The sequence below is a fragment of the Megascapheus bottae genome, chromosome 28 (assembly GCF_031878675.1).
Source record: "Megascapheus bottae isolate mThoBot1 chromosome 28, mThoBot2.hap1, whole genome shotgun sequence".
Taxonomy (NCBI): domain Eukaryota; kingdom Metazoa; phylum Chordata; class Mammalia; order Rodentia; family Geomyidae; genus Megascapheus; species Megascapheus bottae.
The window spans coordinates 3,105,833-3,122,012 of NC_143536.1; the positions used below are offsets into that span (position 1 = coordinate 3,105,833).

Below are 16,180 nucleotides of genomic sequence, written 5' to 3' on the forward strand. Positions count from 1 at the left end.
TTCTTCTTCTTCTTCTTATTGGCTTGAACTTAGGGCCTGGGCACTGTCCTTAGGCTTTCTCGAGGCTAGAGCTCTACCACTTGAGCCACAGTACCACTTCTAGCTTTTTCTATGTATGTGGTACCAAGGAATCAAACCCAGGTCTTCATGCATGTTAGGCAAGCACTCTACCACTAGGCCAAACTGTCAGCCCAGCACTCTACTACTTGAGCCACAGCTCCTCTTCTGGCTTCTGGCTGGTGAACTGGAGATAAGAGTCCAGGACTTGGGCTGGGAGCATAGCCTAGTAGTAGAGTGCTTGCCTAGCATGCATGAAGCCCCAAGTTCAATTCTTCCCGGGTATGACATACACAAGAAAAGCTGGAAGTGGTGTGGTGGCTCAAGTGGTAGAGGGCTAGCCTTGAAAAGCCCAAGGACAGTGTCCAGGCCCTGAGTTCAGACACCAGACTGGCAAAAAAAAAAAAAAGTCCAGGATTCTTGTGCGGGGCTGCTTTTGAACCACAATTCTTAGATCTGAGCCTTCTGAGTAGTAAGATTACAGGTGTTCATTGGCAGCTGGCATCAATACCAACTTGAATTTGGCAGACACAGTGGCATGTATCTGTCATTCTGGATATCTGGGATACCAAAGGAGGATGATAGCCTGGGTTCAGGAATTCAATACCAGTTTGGGCCCTATAGTAAAAGCCCATCTCAAAAACAAGTCAACACATAAACACCTTAACCAAACAACAGCAGCAGAAAACAAAAGTATGAGGCTAAAGGTTAGGCCAGAAAGAGCACAAGTGTCAAATGACATTAGATACACATCTGCCTGTAAATGAGAAAGCTAAGGAGGTGAAAATGTAAACATTCTTCTTAAGTTCCTATGTACAAAAGGAAATGAAGCAAACGGTCCCTCTTCTTCATCTATTCAACATGACTATGATTTATATGAGGACAGAAACCTTCTCTCACTGAAGGCCAAGGCCAATAAGATCAATATCTTAAATTGTCAAGGATCATGCATCACAGCACTGTAACTACTCACGCCAAGTTTGCCAAGACGAAGTCCCCATTGGGCGTCAGTAGTGACTTCATGGAACCGAAGACCCATTTGGCCCTCCTGATAGAGACTAGCTAGCTGAGAGCCCACCAAAGAGATTGCCTTGAAAAAAAGAAAAAAGACAGATTCACACTCTTGCAAATAGAATGGTTTCTTCTATTCTGACAGCTTTGAGTGCAACTTGACAACGCTCCTTCAGAGGAGCAGTGTGTTGCGCAAGTGAAACTTGGCTCAGTCCTCAGCACCAAGAGAATCAAAGAAAACCCATAACCTCCCTGTGGGATGACAGGACAACAGTCATGCATTGCTTTGTCCCCAGTCAGGACTTCTTACATAGCAGTTGGTAATTCAGCTTTTGGTTAGGTTAGCTGTCTGGCAATCCCTACAAGAGGCGAATTTTAAATGAGCCAGGCCAGGTGGCTCACACCTGTAATCCTAACTTACTCAGGAGGCTGAGGATCAGGATCTGAGGATGGAGGTTCAAAGCCAGCCTGAGAAGTAAAATCTGTGAGACTCTTATCTCTAATTAGCCACTAGAAAACTGGAAGTGGCACTGTGGCTCAAGGAGTAGGGCCGTAGTCTTGAGCTGAAGAGTTCAGGGATAGCACCCAGGCCCAGGGGTAGGGCCATAGCCTTGAGCTGAATCGCTCAGGGACAGTGCCCAGGCCCAGAGTTCAAGCCTTATGACCGACTGGGGGGTGGGGAGGAGGGCACGGGGAAAGGTATGCTTTAGAGCAAAAAACAACTGCTGTGTAGTGTGCCTGTAATACCAGCATTCAGGAGACTATGCATATGAGGCCAGTATGGTCTATTTTTCAGCTCAGAAATAACAAACATACAAATAAAATTTCACTCACATTTATGTAAAGGGCTTTGAAAATACTAAATTTTGAAGTGTGGAATTCTTGAGTACATATTTAAAAATAAAAAGGCATCTTTTTGTTGTTGTTGTTGTTGTTGTTTTTGGTCAGTGGTGAGGCTTGAACTCAGGGCCTGTGCACTGTCCCTGAGCTTCTTTTGTGCTCAAAACTAGGGCTCTACAACTTCAGCCACAGTGTCATCTTCTACTTATTCTGAGTAGGTTATTGGAGACAAGAATGCCATGGACTTTTCTGCCAGGGCAGCCTTTGCACCAGGATTCTCAGATCTCAGCCTCCTGAGTAGGAGTATAGGCAGGAGTCACTAGTGACTAACTTTATCTTAATTATTTAAATCAAGTAATGTTTGTTGTCCTGTGCCATCAGCCAGCTTAACGCTGGTTGAAAGCATGAGCTAGTTCAACATTTGTGCTGTTAAACAAGACAGTCATTTCATTTCTTCTCCCAAATCTTTAACTTTTTTTATTTTTTTCCTCCCCCAATCCTAGGGCCTGGGCACTGTCCCTTAGCCTCTCTTGCTTAAGGCTTGCACTCTACAACTTGAGTCACGGTGCCATTTCTGGCTTTTTGTTTATGTGGTATTGTGGACTCGAACCCAGGGCTTTATGTATGCTAGGCAAGCACTCCACCACTAGGCCACATTCCCAGGGCCTTTAACACTTTAGAATAAAAGTGTGCTTGTTCAGGACCTACCAGAATCTTGTCATAATTTTGCCACGCTTTATCTATGAGCTTCCAGAGGTTTTCAAACACATCTTTTTGAGGCAAGAGAGTAGAGTAACCCAAGGCCAGATGGAGATCCACTAGGCGACAGTTGAACACCTATGGGAAGAACACATCAGATGCATTGAAGACTTCACCTCGAAACCAGAATTAAAGATCTCTGTCACCAAACTGAACCGTAAATCTTATAAAAGAAGCCAAGTGTTGGTGACCTACAACCCGGGCCATTCAGGAATCTCAGGATCGCAGCTTGAAACCAACCCTGGACAGGCAAGTCCTTGAGACTCTCATCTCCAGTTAACCACCAGAAAGCTGAAAGTGGAGCTGTGGCTTAAGGGATAGAGAGAAAATTAAGAGACAGCATCCAGGCCCTTGGTTCAAGCTCTAGTACCAGCACACCAACGCACATGCAAAAACACACACGTGCACACATGCGCGTGTGCGTGCGTGCGTACACACGTACACACACGCACACACACACACACACACACACACACAGACTCATGTGAGGTATCTCTAGTACTTTTTTTTTTTGGCCAGTCCTAGGGCTTAAACTCAGGGTCTGAGCACTATTCTTAGGCTTTCTCAAGGCTAGCACTCTACCACTTGCGCCATAGTGCCACTTCTGGCTTTTTCTATATATGTGGTATAGAGGAATGGAACCCAGGTCTTCATGCATGCTAGGCAAACAATCTACCACTAGGTCAAACTCCAGCCTGCATCTCTAGTACTCTTATTCAGAGTCAAAACAGATAGGGACTCAAAACCCTACCTGAAAATCCAGCCTAGAAGCCAGCTTGGTGGCTCACACCTGTAATCCTAGCTACTCAGGAGGCTGAGATTTGAGGATCAAGGTTCAAAGCCAGCTCTGGCACAAAAGGACCTGAGACTCTTATCTCCAATTAACCTCCAGAAAATGGGAAATGGGGCTTGGCACTAGGGTAGGGTAGTAGTAGCCTTGAGCTAAAAGCTTAGGGATAATTCCCAGGCCCAGAGGTAGGGTGGTAGCTGAAGAGCTCAGAGATAGCACCCAGACCCAGAGTTCAAGCCCCATGACCAACACACACACACACACACACACATATTCAGTCTAGGCCAGACTGGATTTCAGTCCTCCTACTTATAGCCATCTCAGTAGCTGGGAATGTGCCACTGCTCCTAGCTATTGGTTGAGATGGCCTCATAAACTTTTTGCCAATGCTAGCCTCAACTTGAAGTCCTTCCAATCTGTGCCTCCCAATTAGCTAGGGTTATAGGCATGAGCCACTGGCACCTCTCTTCTTGAAATAAAACACTATTTTAATGTATTATAAACGACTGAAATATATGCACGGTGCATTGAGGTAGAAGGCAAACAAATGAGTAAAAATTTCACTAATACTTACTTTGTGCAGTAGTGTTGTGGCATTTCCTCGGATAAACATAACAGATTTGTCTTTCAGTTCCAGGACAGCAGTTTTTAAATTCAGTAATGTGCTCTCTCCAAGTAACTTTTAGAAAAGAACAAAAGAATCTTTACATAAACTTCTATGTATCTTTCTGAAAAATCTTCTCAAGTTTCAGAGAGCTTCCAAGATTTATGAAAAAAAAAAAGTACCCATATTTAACCTATAGCAAGAAAGCTGGAGCTAGGATGGGGAACTGATAAGGGGCAAAACTGAATAAAACCAAAAAAACCCTCTATTTCTGGGATGGGAGTATGGCTCAAGTGATATAGCCAGTGTCTAGCAAGTATGAAGCTCTGGGTTCAATCCCCATTACTGCAAAAAACAAACATTCTAAAGGTGATTTAAAATGAGAAGGACTGGGAGCTGGAGGAGCAGCTCCAATGATAACGCTCACCTAACAAGAGTTAAGACCAGAGTTCAAATGCTAGCACTGCCAAAAAGCAAAACAAACAAATCCCAAGAATAGACGTTTGGTATATGTCGTATTGGTCGTTAGGTATACGTCACAAAGTAGCAGGGGGGTGGATGAGAAGACAATCCCTGTTTTACAGATAATTGCCCTGATATTACAGCGTGAGCAATTAATTACCAACACGACCTAAAGCTTGGGTGACTTAATTCATCGCCTTGAATCTGTGTTTCCACGCTCCCTCAGGCCTGCTCTAAAGTATGAAATGTGGGCAACTTCTTATATTTGTACCTAAGTCTCAGATACTTAACAAGAATGTACGTTTGACAGACGATCAGTTTCCTGACTATAGGACTGAACCCGGGACAGGAGCTGGGCACTCCTATAATCCCAGCTACTCGGGAGGCTGGGAGCTGGGAGGCATCTCCATCTCCAACTCAAACAGCAAAAAGTCGGGCTGGAAACATGGCTCAGATCGTAGAGTGCCAGCTAAGTAAGTGGGAGGCTCTAAGTTCAAACCTACGTACTGGCAAAACAATGACAAAGGGAAAAAAAAAGAAAGCATGGATTGGAAATTTCTTTGACAGGTCTTTTGTCACTTCACACTAAGCCAAAGTATTTTTTTCTTGAAACTGTACCTTTTCACTCAAACTGGCATTCATGAAGTTTGACACAGAGTGCTGGAGACAAGACCCAAAGGAACTAAGCACGAATCTTAGGGCCAGTTCCCACTGGCTGGATTCCTGAAGGTTCTGAAGCAATGAAGTGATGGAACTTTGAATGGGTAGTATAAAGTTATCTCCTGCAATGTGATAATAAGATTCAAATATTCAGATGATTTTTTTCTTCATGTCAGTTTCTTTTTTTTTAAAGTTTATTTATTTTTTATTAAAAGATTTTATTAATACTGTTTTTTTCCCCCATAGGCTTGAACTCTGGCCTGGGTACTGTCACTGAGCTCTTCAGCTCAAGACCACAACCTTACCCTTGAGTCACAGTCCCTCTTCCTGTTTTCTAGTAATTAATTGGAGATAAGAGTCTCTTGGCTTGTATTGTCCAGGCTGGTTTTGAACCTTGATCCTCAGATCTTAGCATCCAGAATAGCTAGGATTACAGGCATGAACCACTGTGCCCAGCTTAACACTGATTTTTTTTTTACATCATATTTCAAATGTCAAGTTTAGCTTTTTTTTACATCATATTTCAAATGTCAAGTTTAGCAAATAAGTATTTAAGAATGGAATCTCTATATGCAATCACTGGCACATAAATTTAGGAACAAAATTAAAATTAAGCTGAGAGTTTGTATGTCATAATTACATATTGATCTTTATATCATTATGTCTATAGGGCATATATCCTATCATAGATTTATATCTATATAGTTATACTTATATCTTTATATTAATGACCTTGAGTACCCAAGTATTGAGTCATTGCTCTTGTACTGTTTGGATCTAATATCCATATATCAAGGAGACCAAGCGCTTTTTGTTCCTTTGGTTTTGCCTTATCTCACTCAACATGATTTGCCCTAGTTCAAGCCCCATGAAGCACAAAAAAAAAAAAAAAAAAAAAAGTTGCTCAAATCATGACCAGGTGAAGACCATATCCTGTATATGGAAGACTAAAACTTCTGAACAGATTCCTAGATGTTAATACTATCAGCCAAATCCCATTATCTCCTGACCTTCTCGAAGAAAAACAGTGAAATAAACACACGGACAATGTGAAGTCAGATTCCCTCTCAAGTGTTCCACAGAATTTCGGTACTATTTCGGAAATAGTAATACTGTACTATAATTCTGACATTAAATACCTTTACTAATGGAGCAGTATGGCAAACTTGTAGATTCCAAGGGATGTCTTTTGCTTTCTACAAAAGAGAATAATAAATGAAACCAACATTAAATGAGATGCTCTTAAAAAGCACTTGGACTTAGATATTTAAGTATTGTGCTAGTGTCAATTTAAAAACCAGGGAAAATACGGTACTATTATCACACATAGTTCTTTTTTAGCAGTGGTAACGTTTGAACTCATGACCTCCTGCTATCTAGGCAGTTGCTCTACCCTCTAGAGCCATGCCTTCATTCTACAGATTTTGTTGTTTTTAGAATAACATCTCAAGTATACGCCCAGGCCAGCCTAGACTGTGATTCATCTATTTATGCTTCCTAGGCATTTAGGATGACAGGTGAACATGACCATGTCTGGCTAGTGGACATGGGATCTAGAGTGTATGCCTAGACTAACCTTGATCTATAATCCTCATGTTATGTTCATCACTGACTAGTTAAGATTATACAAGTGAGTCCCTGACACCTGACTTCTCTGGTTATTATTATTATTATTTAGTTTTTGGTGGGTCATGGGGCTTGAACTATGGCCTAGGCGCTGTCCCAGAGCTCTTCAGCTCAAGGCTACCATTTTACCCTTGAGCCACAGCCCTTCTTCCAGATCAGAGTCTCAGGGCTTTGTGGCTTAGTATTGCCCTGGATGGCTTTGTTTGAACCAAAATCCTTAGATTTCAGCCTCAAGAGTAGCTAGGATTACAGGTGTGAGCCATCGTGCCCTGCTTTATTTTTATTTTTATTTTTTTGTCAGTCCTAGGGCTTTAACTCAGGTCCTGGGCACTGTCTTTGATCTTTCTCAGGGGTTAGCGCTCTACTACCTAAGCCACAGCACCACTTCTGGCTTTTTCTGAGTATGTGGTACCAAGGAGTGGAACCCAAGGCTTCATGCAGGCTAGGCAAGCACTCTACAGTAGGCCATGCTCCTGGCCCTGCTCTGGTTATTTATTTATTTATTTTGCCAGTCCTGGGCTTGGGCTCAGGGCCTGAGCACTGTCCCTGGATTTTTCTCAAGGCTAGGGCTCTACCACTTGAGCCACAGCACCACTTCTGGCTTTTGCTACGTATGTGGTACCGAGGAATCGAACCCGGGTCTTCGTGCATGCTAGGCAAGCACTCTACCACTAGGCCAAACTCCCGGCCCCTGCTCTGGTTATTTTTAAGATAGGGTCTCATTTTGCCCAGGCTAGACTGAACTTCAATCCTATTTATGCTTTCTGCTGTAGGTAGGATGACAGGCCAGGCTCAAGGTGTCTCATGAATTTTTTTTGCCCAGGCTGGCTTAGAACTTTGATCTTCTTAACCTCAAGCTCCTGCACAGGTGGGATGACAGATACACACAGAGCCCCACTATTGTTTGAGAAGGGGACCAGTGGGAGGCATCCTGTAAACTATGGCAGGGCTAGTCTTGTGCTATGATCCTCTCACTTTTCCAGGAGCTGGAATTATAGTTATGAGCCACTGGGCCTGGCTCATATTCTCATGCTGCTGTTTTATGTTGTGTGCAGTTCTAATTATAAACCATAATATAAATTTCCATAAAGACAAAATGTGTAGAAAATGAAGCGAGCAAAGACTTACCTGTGAGAGGCACCAGGGATGAAATAAACTCATAAATAACCGGTAGCACCACCTGGGCTTCAAGAACAATTCCATCTTCACTGAAGAAGTCACTGTAAGACCACTCTTCGTATGGATCCTTATGAGTTCCAAAAGAAGTCTAAATACAAAAAACAGGAAAGATGGGAGTGCACTTCTAATCAGTACCATCTTCACCAAGCAGAGTGCAAATGCAGATGGACGCGAGCCAAACAGCTTCCAAGGTTCAGTGTGCCTATGCTGTTAACATGGACAGGCTTTAAAAAACTATCATCATGGGGCCTGGAGTTTGGCCTAGTGATAAGAGTGCTTGCTTAGCATACACAAAGACTTGGGTTCGGTTCCTCAGTACCACATGCCTAGGAAAAGCTGGAAGTGGTACGGTTGCTCAAGTGGCAGAGTGCTACCCTTGAGAAAAGCCCAAAGACAGTGCTCAGGCCCTGAGTTCAAGCCCCACAGCTAGCAAAAATTAAAAAATATATATATCATCATTATTATTTTGATCATTTCCTCCAGAGGTAGGGAATCTTTTTTCTGTTAAGGGCCATTTGGATATTTGTAACATCATTCGAGGGCCATACCAAAATGGTCAAGTTGGCATACAGCCACCACAGGTAGCCTGAGTAGCTACGATTACAGACTTGAGTCACATGAGCCTAGCTTGGAACACACAATTCTCTTGTTTCCTCTTGACTACAAGAGTTCCAGGCATATATCATCATGCCTGAATTTCAAAAGTGACATTTCAAATTAAACTCTAGCAGAAGGACAATGTCCACAGAGTTCTCAATGTTCAAAAGATGGTGCACATAAAAGCCTGTAAATATGACGAAAAGAGAGGCAAATTCATTCCCTCTGATTTCCCAGTGGAGAATAAGAAACTATAAGTGGTAGATTCATGATTTCTGAGGATGGTACACATAATGAGATAGCAGGAGTTCTGCTACAGGAAAAAAAAAAATCACAAATGACTTACTTTCATTAGCACTCCACAATCATCCATCTGGCATTGTCTGAAAAGTTCCACTGCAGCAAAAGTGTATTTACACAGTTCTAGAGCATCCAATAAAAAATCTGAAAAGGGGAGAAAATCCAGCAAAGTTGCTTTACATCTGTAGAATAAAGAAAACAACTCCCTGGAGTTTTGTCTTTTGTAATTGCCACAAAGTAGATAGAAAGGCGTCTAAAAACTACTCTAAATGCAGTTCAAGTTTTTTTTTAAGCTTGGCTTGAAGGTTCCTTTAGCTAAGAAGGGGCAAGGAATCTCAGAATGCCATGAAAGTAAAGACTGTCGACAGTCAGAAATACCATTGTTTTCTTCTTGTTATGTAGCCCAGACTGCTCTTGAACTCACTCCTGCTTCAGCTACCTCAGGGCTGGGATTACAGAAGTTGGCTATCACAACTAGCTTTTAGTATTTTAAAGTGATTGACTCTTGTAAAAGGAGATGTATTGTAATACCTGTGTCATTACTGCCTGGCATTTGGGAGACATGAACACACGGCCAGGGAATATGAGAGATTTCTAAATCTTGTCACCTGGACTGCAGATGGTGGCCGCCTGGCATGCGAGACCATGGATCTCAGTGGGAAGATTCAGTCCCACAGGCGCTGTCATAGGGACATCATTAGCCAACATATCACAAAGCTTCTGGCAGGTCAGAAACAGCAATTTCCCAGTGTCAGCGGTGCAGTGATACTTAAATAAGTCTCTGTGGAGGAAAACAAGTGTGGATAACTAGAACACTCAAATTAAAAGCAAATACATTTACCTTCTTCATGTTTGGTTTTACTAGAGATCGCACTCAAGGCCTTACACTTCCAAGCAAGCACTTTACCACGTGGGACACACTTCCAGCACACGTCTGACTTTTTTTTTTTGGGGGGGGGGGTCCCAAGATCAGATTTAAACTTGGTATATGGTATATGATTCTTTTGTTCACTGGTTAGAGCTCTATCACCTGAACCATGGCTCCAACCTACCACATTTGACCTTGTTGTATCAGTATTTAACTATTATCATCAACAAATATAGTTATCTCTACCATTCAACCACTTGGGCCACAGATCTACTTCTAGCTTTAAAAATGAAGCACACTATATGTCATGGAATTCCATATTGTTAAGACTACTCCGGCTCCAGTGGCTCACGAATGTAATCCTAGCTCCTCAAAAAGTTGAGATCTCAGGGCCAGGAGTGTGGTCTAGTCGTAGAGTGCTTGCCTAGCATGCACAAAGCTCTAGGTTTGATTCCTTAATACCATACGCCCTGAGAAAAGCTGGAAGTGGTGCTGTGGTTCAAGTGGTATAGTGCTGGCCTTGAAGAAATCCCAAATGCCTAGGCCCTGAGTTCAAGCTGCAGGACTGGCAAAAAAGAAAAAAAAAAAAAAAGCTGAGATCTGAAGGTCACAGTTCAAAGCTGGTTTGGGCAGATAAATTCTTAAGACTTGAGCAAAAAGTTAAATAATACCCATATCCTGAATTCAAGTGCTAGTACCCTAATGAAACAACATACCAGTATTCCTGGCTACTACCCTTACTACAAGGAATGAATAAAGCATAGACTTCTTTCAGAGAAGCTATGTAGACCAAAGATATGGGCATTACCTGCATTTGCTCAGTGCTGTCCCAACATTCCCGTCTTTCAGGGCTCTCAGAGCCAGCTCTGCTTCCAGCTCTTGTGGAGATATCTGCAGGGCCAGTGCCTGTCCATGCAGCTTTGACTGGGTGCACAGGCCTGGCCCCTGGGTCACTCTGGGCCCTGAGGTACTCTTGTTTTTGTTCTCCTGGGCATCTTGGTGAGCTTTAATGTGCTGTTCACAAAGATCTGCTATCAGGGCACGGTTGCTATAATCTTCAAACGGAAGAAAGACCTCAAAGTTCTCCTGCACCAAGGTAAGCAAGACAAGGTCTCAAGTCTTTTAAAAAATTTATCTTCTCTATCACATCTCCCTCAGAGATTACTTACTTGTAAATTAAGAAATCAAAACTTTTAATTCAAAAGTTATTCAACCTAAGCCCAGAGTTCAAGCCCCACAACTGACAAAAAAAAAGTTATTAAACTAAGGATATGTGGTCAATAATTGCGAGTTATGGGGAAACTTGAATTTTAAAAGATTGGTTGGGCATCATCTTGGGGCCATTCTAATGGGTTGAAGAATGCACCTTTGCTCTCTTCTGTAACTTCTGGTTGGCTCCTTACTCCAAACTAAAGATGTATTTTCCTTACCTCTATTAAAAATCTCATTGAAGGACTGAATGTGAGCCACCAGTGCCGAGCTGTTCTGTTTATTTTTATTAACCTCATTTTAACTACTGGCCTAGTGGTAGAGTGCTTGCCTAGCGTACACGAAGACCTGGTTTCGGTTCCTTGGTACCACATACATAGAAAAGGCCAAAAGTGGTGCAGTGGCTCAAGTGGTAGATCTCTAGCTTTGAGAAAGCCCAAAGACAGTGCTCAGGTCCTGAGTTCAAGGACCAGGATTGGAGAAAGAAAAAGAAAGAAAGAGGGAAACAGAGAGGACAGAACATTAAAGGGAGCTGGTGGAAGACAGGGTAGGGATCCAGGTCTACAGTTTCTACTTGGAATAGTAAATACAATAGAGGTAGTTGGTATGCATTGTGAATGTTAATTATTACCAAATTTTTCAATGTTAATTACTGAATTAATACTAATGAATTGCATACAGAAAAATGGTTACAAAGAATGTAATACATATTACGATTTTAAAAACCAATACTAGAGAATATCAGAATCATTGAATGAATGAACCTTGTGGTATAATAAACCATCTAAATGAAGGTTTTTGTTTTTGTTTTTTGTCAGTCATGGTCCTTGAACTCTGGGCCTGGATGCTCTCCCTAAGCTTGTCAGCTCAAGGCTACCACCCTACCCCTTGAGCCTCAGCCCCACTTGTTTTTCTAGTGGTCAACTGGAGATAAGAGTTTCACGAATTTTAGTGCCTGGGCTGGCTTTGAGCCATAATCCTCAGATCTCAGCCTCCTGAGTAGCTAAGATTACAGGCACGAGCTACCTTGCCCGGCTCAATGAAGTTTTGAGAAGAACCAGAAGGTAGGGGTGTGGAGGTTGCGTGGACAGTGATGAAGAGGGACGTGTGGGTTGAACGCACTGCCCGGCACTGCTGCTCAGCATCGTTACCTGTAAACCAACAACTGCTTTGAAAAGTTTCAAGACTTCTTCACACTCATACTTCTTCTGTAGATTGTCTGTAATTAAAATTTAGAAAGTTATAGCAGCTATACAAATTCCCACGTGGTATGATATGGAGGTCACCCCCAGAATATGTGTTTGTTACTGTATTAAGGGGGGCAGAACCGTTGGGAGGTAGGTGGCAGAGACTTTATGAATGCATTAACCCTTTCAAGGACTAATGATTGTCGTTGGAGTGCTTATGTTATGAAAGTAACCTCCCTCTAGAACTTTCTGTATCTTGGTCTGTCGGGCTGTGTGACGTCTTCTTGTCCTATTATGAGGTCCTCAGCGGGGCTGGAGTTCTGTCTTGAGTTCAAACTCCAGTACTGCCAAAAATGAAAAGAAGGCCTCTTCCCCAGAACTGTAAGTTAAATAAAGCTAAAGAAAACCATGAGGTGGCACTGTGGCTCACACCTATAATCCTAGCTACCTATGAGGCTGAGCGCTGAGGATCAAGGCTCAATGCCAGTCCAGGCACAAAAGGATCTGAGACTGAGACTCTTATCTCCAGTTAACCTCTAGAAAACAGGAAGTGGGGCTGGGGCTCAAAGGATAGGGCAGTAGGCTTGAGCTGAAGAGCTCAGGGGCAGCACTCTGGCTGAGTTCAAGCCCCAAGACTCACAAAAAAATGAAAACATAAAACATAAAACCGTGAGCTCTCTCATTAATTACCTGATCTTAGAAACTTTGTTACAGCAGCAGAAGATAAACGAAAGTGGCACCGAGGAATTGAACCTATGTCTTTGTGCATTCTAGACAAGCACTCTACCACTTAGGCCAAACTCCTGGCCCCTATCAGAATTTTTTTTTTTTTGCCAGTCCTGGGCTTAAGCTCAGGGCCTGAGCACTGTCCTTGGATTTTTCTCAAGGCGAGAACTCTACCACTTGTGCCTCAGCCCCACTTCTGGCTTTTTCTAAGTATGTGGTACCAAGGAATCGAACCCAGGTCTTTGTGTATGCTAGGCAAGCACTCTACCACTAGGCCAAACTCCCAGCCCCCTATCAGAATTTTTTAAAGCTAAAATACTCAGCCAGGCACTGGCGACTCATGCCTATAATCCTAGGCTGAGATCTGAGGATCATGTTTCAAAGACAGACCAGAGAAGAAAGTCCCATTTGGATTTCTTTTTCTTGTCCTGGAGTCAGGGCTTCAAGCTCTCACTTAACTTTTTTTTTGCCCATGGTTAACACTCTTATCACATATGCTATACTGTCAGTCTTACATTTTGCTGGTTAACTAGAGATGGAGTCTCACAGACTTTTCTTCCTGGGATTGCTTTGACCCTGGATCCTCCAGGTCTATAGAACAGCTAGGATTACAGGTGTAAGCCACCAGTGCTTGGCTCACTTTGGTTTTGTTGTAAGTTTTCAGTAGTGCTTGCAAGATGCTGCTACAAGACAATTCAAGCCCCAAAAAAGTTATAATCCAAAAAATCTATAATTATCCTAACGGGACCTAGAAAAGGGAAGGGCTACAAGGGAAATGATAATTATTCCAAAATAAAATGTAACTTCTTTTCCCCATAGTTACTTCTTTATCTGCTTCAAGTTCAAGTTTAAATGGGCTTTCCTGCTCTAATTGCTCATAACCAACTGAAACATGAGAAAAATGAACAAGTTCAAAGTATCAAAGAAGTGTGGGTAAGCACTGAGCAGTTTACTCAAGAATATAAAAATACAAAGTTGATTTGACATGCTTCTGCTCTCATACAACCCATTTAAAAATATGGCAAGAAAGTCAGAAAAATGGGTAACATCAATAAAGACAATCAAAGCCAGGACAACCATAGGTATGATATTAGTTGTCATTGGTAGGGCCATCTGAAAAGGGGGAGTTTTGGAACAAAACCAAGATGAAGAACAAAGGCAGAACCTACCTTTCTGAATGTCATAAAGTATTTTTAGAATGTCCACTGATGTCTTTGCCACAGAAATTCTCCAGGCCTTCTCCTAAAATAAAGATGCAAAAGAATAAAGATTTTTAAAAAATACTTTCTTTTACTGAATATCTCAGAACCACAGACAAACATTAAAACAGCAACCACCACCCACCATAACAACAACAGAAAAAACCCAGGACACAGACAGCGGCTTGGAGTACAATTCAGTGGTGGTGCATCTGTCTGACATGCATGAGGCACTGGGTTCCCCTCCCAGTAGCACAATCAAACCCAACCCAACCAAGGAATCAGAAAAACCAAAACAACGACAAAGAACAACAACTAGAAAAGAGCTAAAAAATGAAAGGTCTAGGGTAGCAACAGTTAGAAAAGCTGAAAAAGGGATAAAAAGCAAGTCTTATATAGGCTTATATAAAACTAGTACTATAATATAAACGGACTTTATCCTATATCAAGTTAATGATTCCAAACATTTGGAAATGTCTTCATGAAAAGTTAGAAAGAACAAAGCGGAAGTCTAATAAGTAATCACAACAGTATTTCTTCTAGTGATTGGTTAACATGATTCAATAAAATGAGTCCCAGAGAGTCCAGAGATAGAGATAAGGAGGATCAGATGTTCCTGCCCAGGCTGGATTCAGATCACAATCCTCACATCTCAGTCTCCTGAGTAGCCAGGATTACAAGCATGCCCTACAGTGAAGGCATGATGAAAAACTCTTTTTATGTTCAGTAGCTACTCCAATTCCTTTTAATTTGCAGATCTTGGTTATTCAGTGTGGGCTAACTCAACTGCTCCAAAGCAGCCATAGCTGCATTTTCCCTAGGTCATACACGACACAGGACTGTTTCCATGAGACCATCTGCCAGTGAGAAGGAGAGATGCTTATGTTAAGTCTATCCTTATCCATCCATACAAACTGGGTTTGGCTATTTAATTAAGGCACTTATTTTGAGACAAGCCTTTTTATATAACCCAGGCTGGCCTAGGATTCACAATCCTCCAGAGTGCTGGGATCACATGTATGTGCCATCAATGTACCTTACTTAGTAAAAATCTCACCTCTTTAGAATTGTCTGGTTCTTCCTGCAATGCCTGACGAGCCCAGATGATGACTCGCTCAGCAGTTTTCTCAGCTTCAGAAGGAGGCAGAGACCTCAACAAGAAGACAGAGTCTTCACCCTGTGAACAGTGTCGGAAGGGAAGATGAAACAGCTAGTCTGTGCAGAGGACATGAAGGACATGGAGGGGAAGGGAGAAACAACAGCACGGGCTGGAGATGTAGCACTTGCCTAGCATGTGCAGTGCCCTTGGTTAGCTCTGGTTTGAACCAGCAGCAGTGGCAACAACAACAAAAAATCTCAACCATCTAGCATAAATAAGGACCTGGATTTAATCCCTAGCACCCAATCAAGAAGAAAGATTAAAAAAATAAATAAATCTGGAACTGACTTGGGTTTGGGGATTTGGCTTAGTGGAAAAGCACTTGCCCAGCAAATGCAAGGCCTCTGAAAAGAAAACAAAAACTGGAACTGAAAGTATGGCTCAGCAGTTGAACTCCTGCCTAGCAAGCATGAGGTTCTGAGTTGAAAACCCAGTAGTGCCAAATAAACACACAAATAATAAAAATAGTTATTAAATAAAACCAAAAACTCCCTGAAACTTCTATTTTGGATGACAGCAATATAGAAACTAAATTTAAAATACAATAATAGGTACTGATGATCAGTCTGCTTCTTGAGCATTCCTCAGGTTATAGAATATGTAAAATAAAAGCATTGGTAGGGTACAGCTCAGTGTTAGAACATGTGTTAGCACGCACACGGTTTTTTGTTCCTGCATCCAAAAGCTGAAAAACCAGGTACAAGCCAGTAATCACAAACTTGAAATTGCAAGCCCGCCATCCTAGCTACCTGGGAGGCAGTGACTAGGGGATGGAGGTGTGGAGTTCATGAGACTCCAGATCAACCAATGGTTCAGCACAGTGGTTCACACCTGTTATCTCTGCTTCGGGGGAAGATCAAGTAGAAGGACAAACCATGCCAGTAAGGCAGGAAATAAGAAGTAAAACCTCTTCTCAAAAATAGCCAATGTAGGGCCAGGAGTTTGGC

At 42.3% G+C, this 16,180-nt stretch overlaps 1 protein-coding gene across 1 annotated transcript in view; it reads right to left on the reverse strand.

Annotated features, from left to right (window-relative positions):
• The window catches only part of Kntc1 (kinetochore associated 1), a 72,309-nt gene that overhangs the window by 23,749 nt on the left and 32,380 nt on the right, over positions 1–16,180 (reverse strand). The window contains exons 31-42 of the mRNA XM_090319956.1: positions 15,132–15,251; positions 14,045–14,117; positions 12,114–12,181; positions 10,562–10,839; positions 9,494–9,666; positions 8,932–9,029; positions 7,938–8,076; positions 6,323–6,379; positions 5,142–5,305; positions 4,032–4,136; positions 2,617–2,745; positions 1,031–1,147 (exon numbers count right to left, since the gene is read on the reverse strand). Of these exons, the coding sequence (XP_090176082.1) occupies positions 1,031–1,147; positions 2,617–2,745; positions 4,032–4,136; positions 5,142–5,305; positions 6,323–6,379; positions 7,938–8,076; positions 8,932–9,029; positions 9,494–9,666; positions 10,562–10,839; positions 12,114–12,181; positions 14,045–14,117; positions 15,132–15,251 (1,521 nt within the window). The remainder of the gene's footprint in view (positions 1–1,030; positions 1,148–2,616; positions 2,746–4,031; positions 4,137–5,141; positions 5,306–6,322; positions 6,380–7,937; positions 8,077–8,931; positions 9,030–9,493; positions 9,667–10,561; positions 10,840–12,113; positions 12,182–14,044; positions 14,118–15,131; positions 15,252–16,180) is intronic.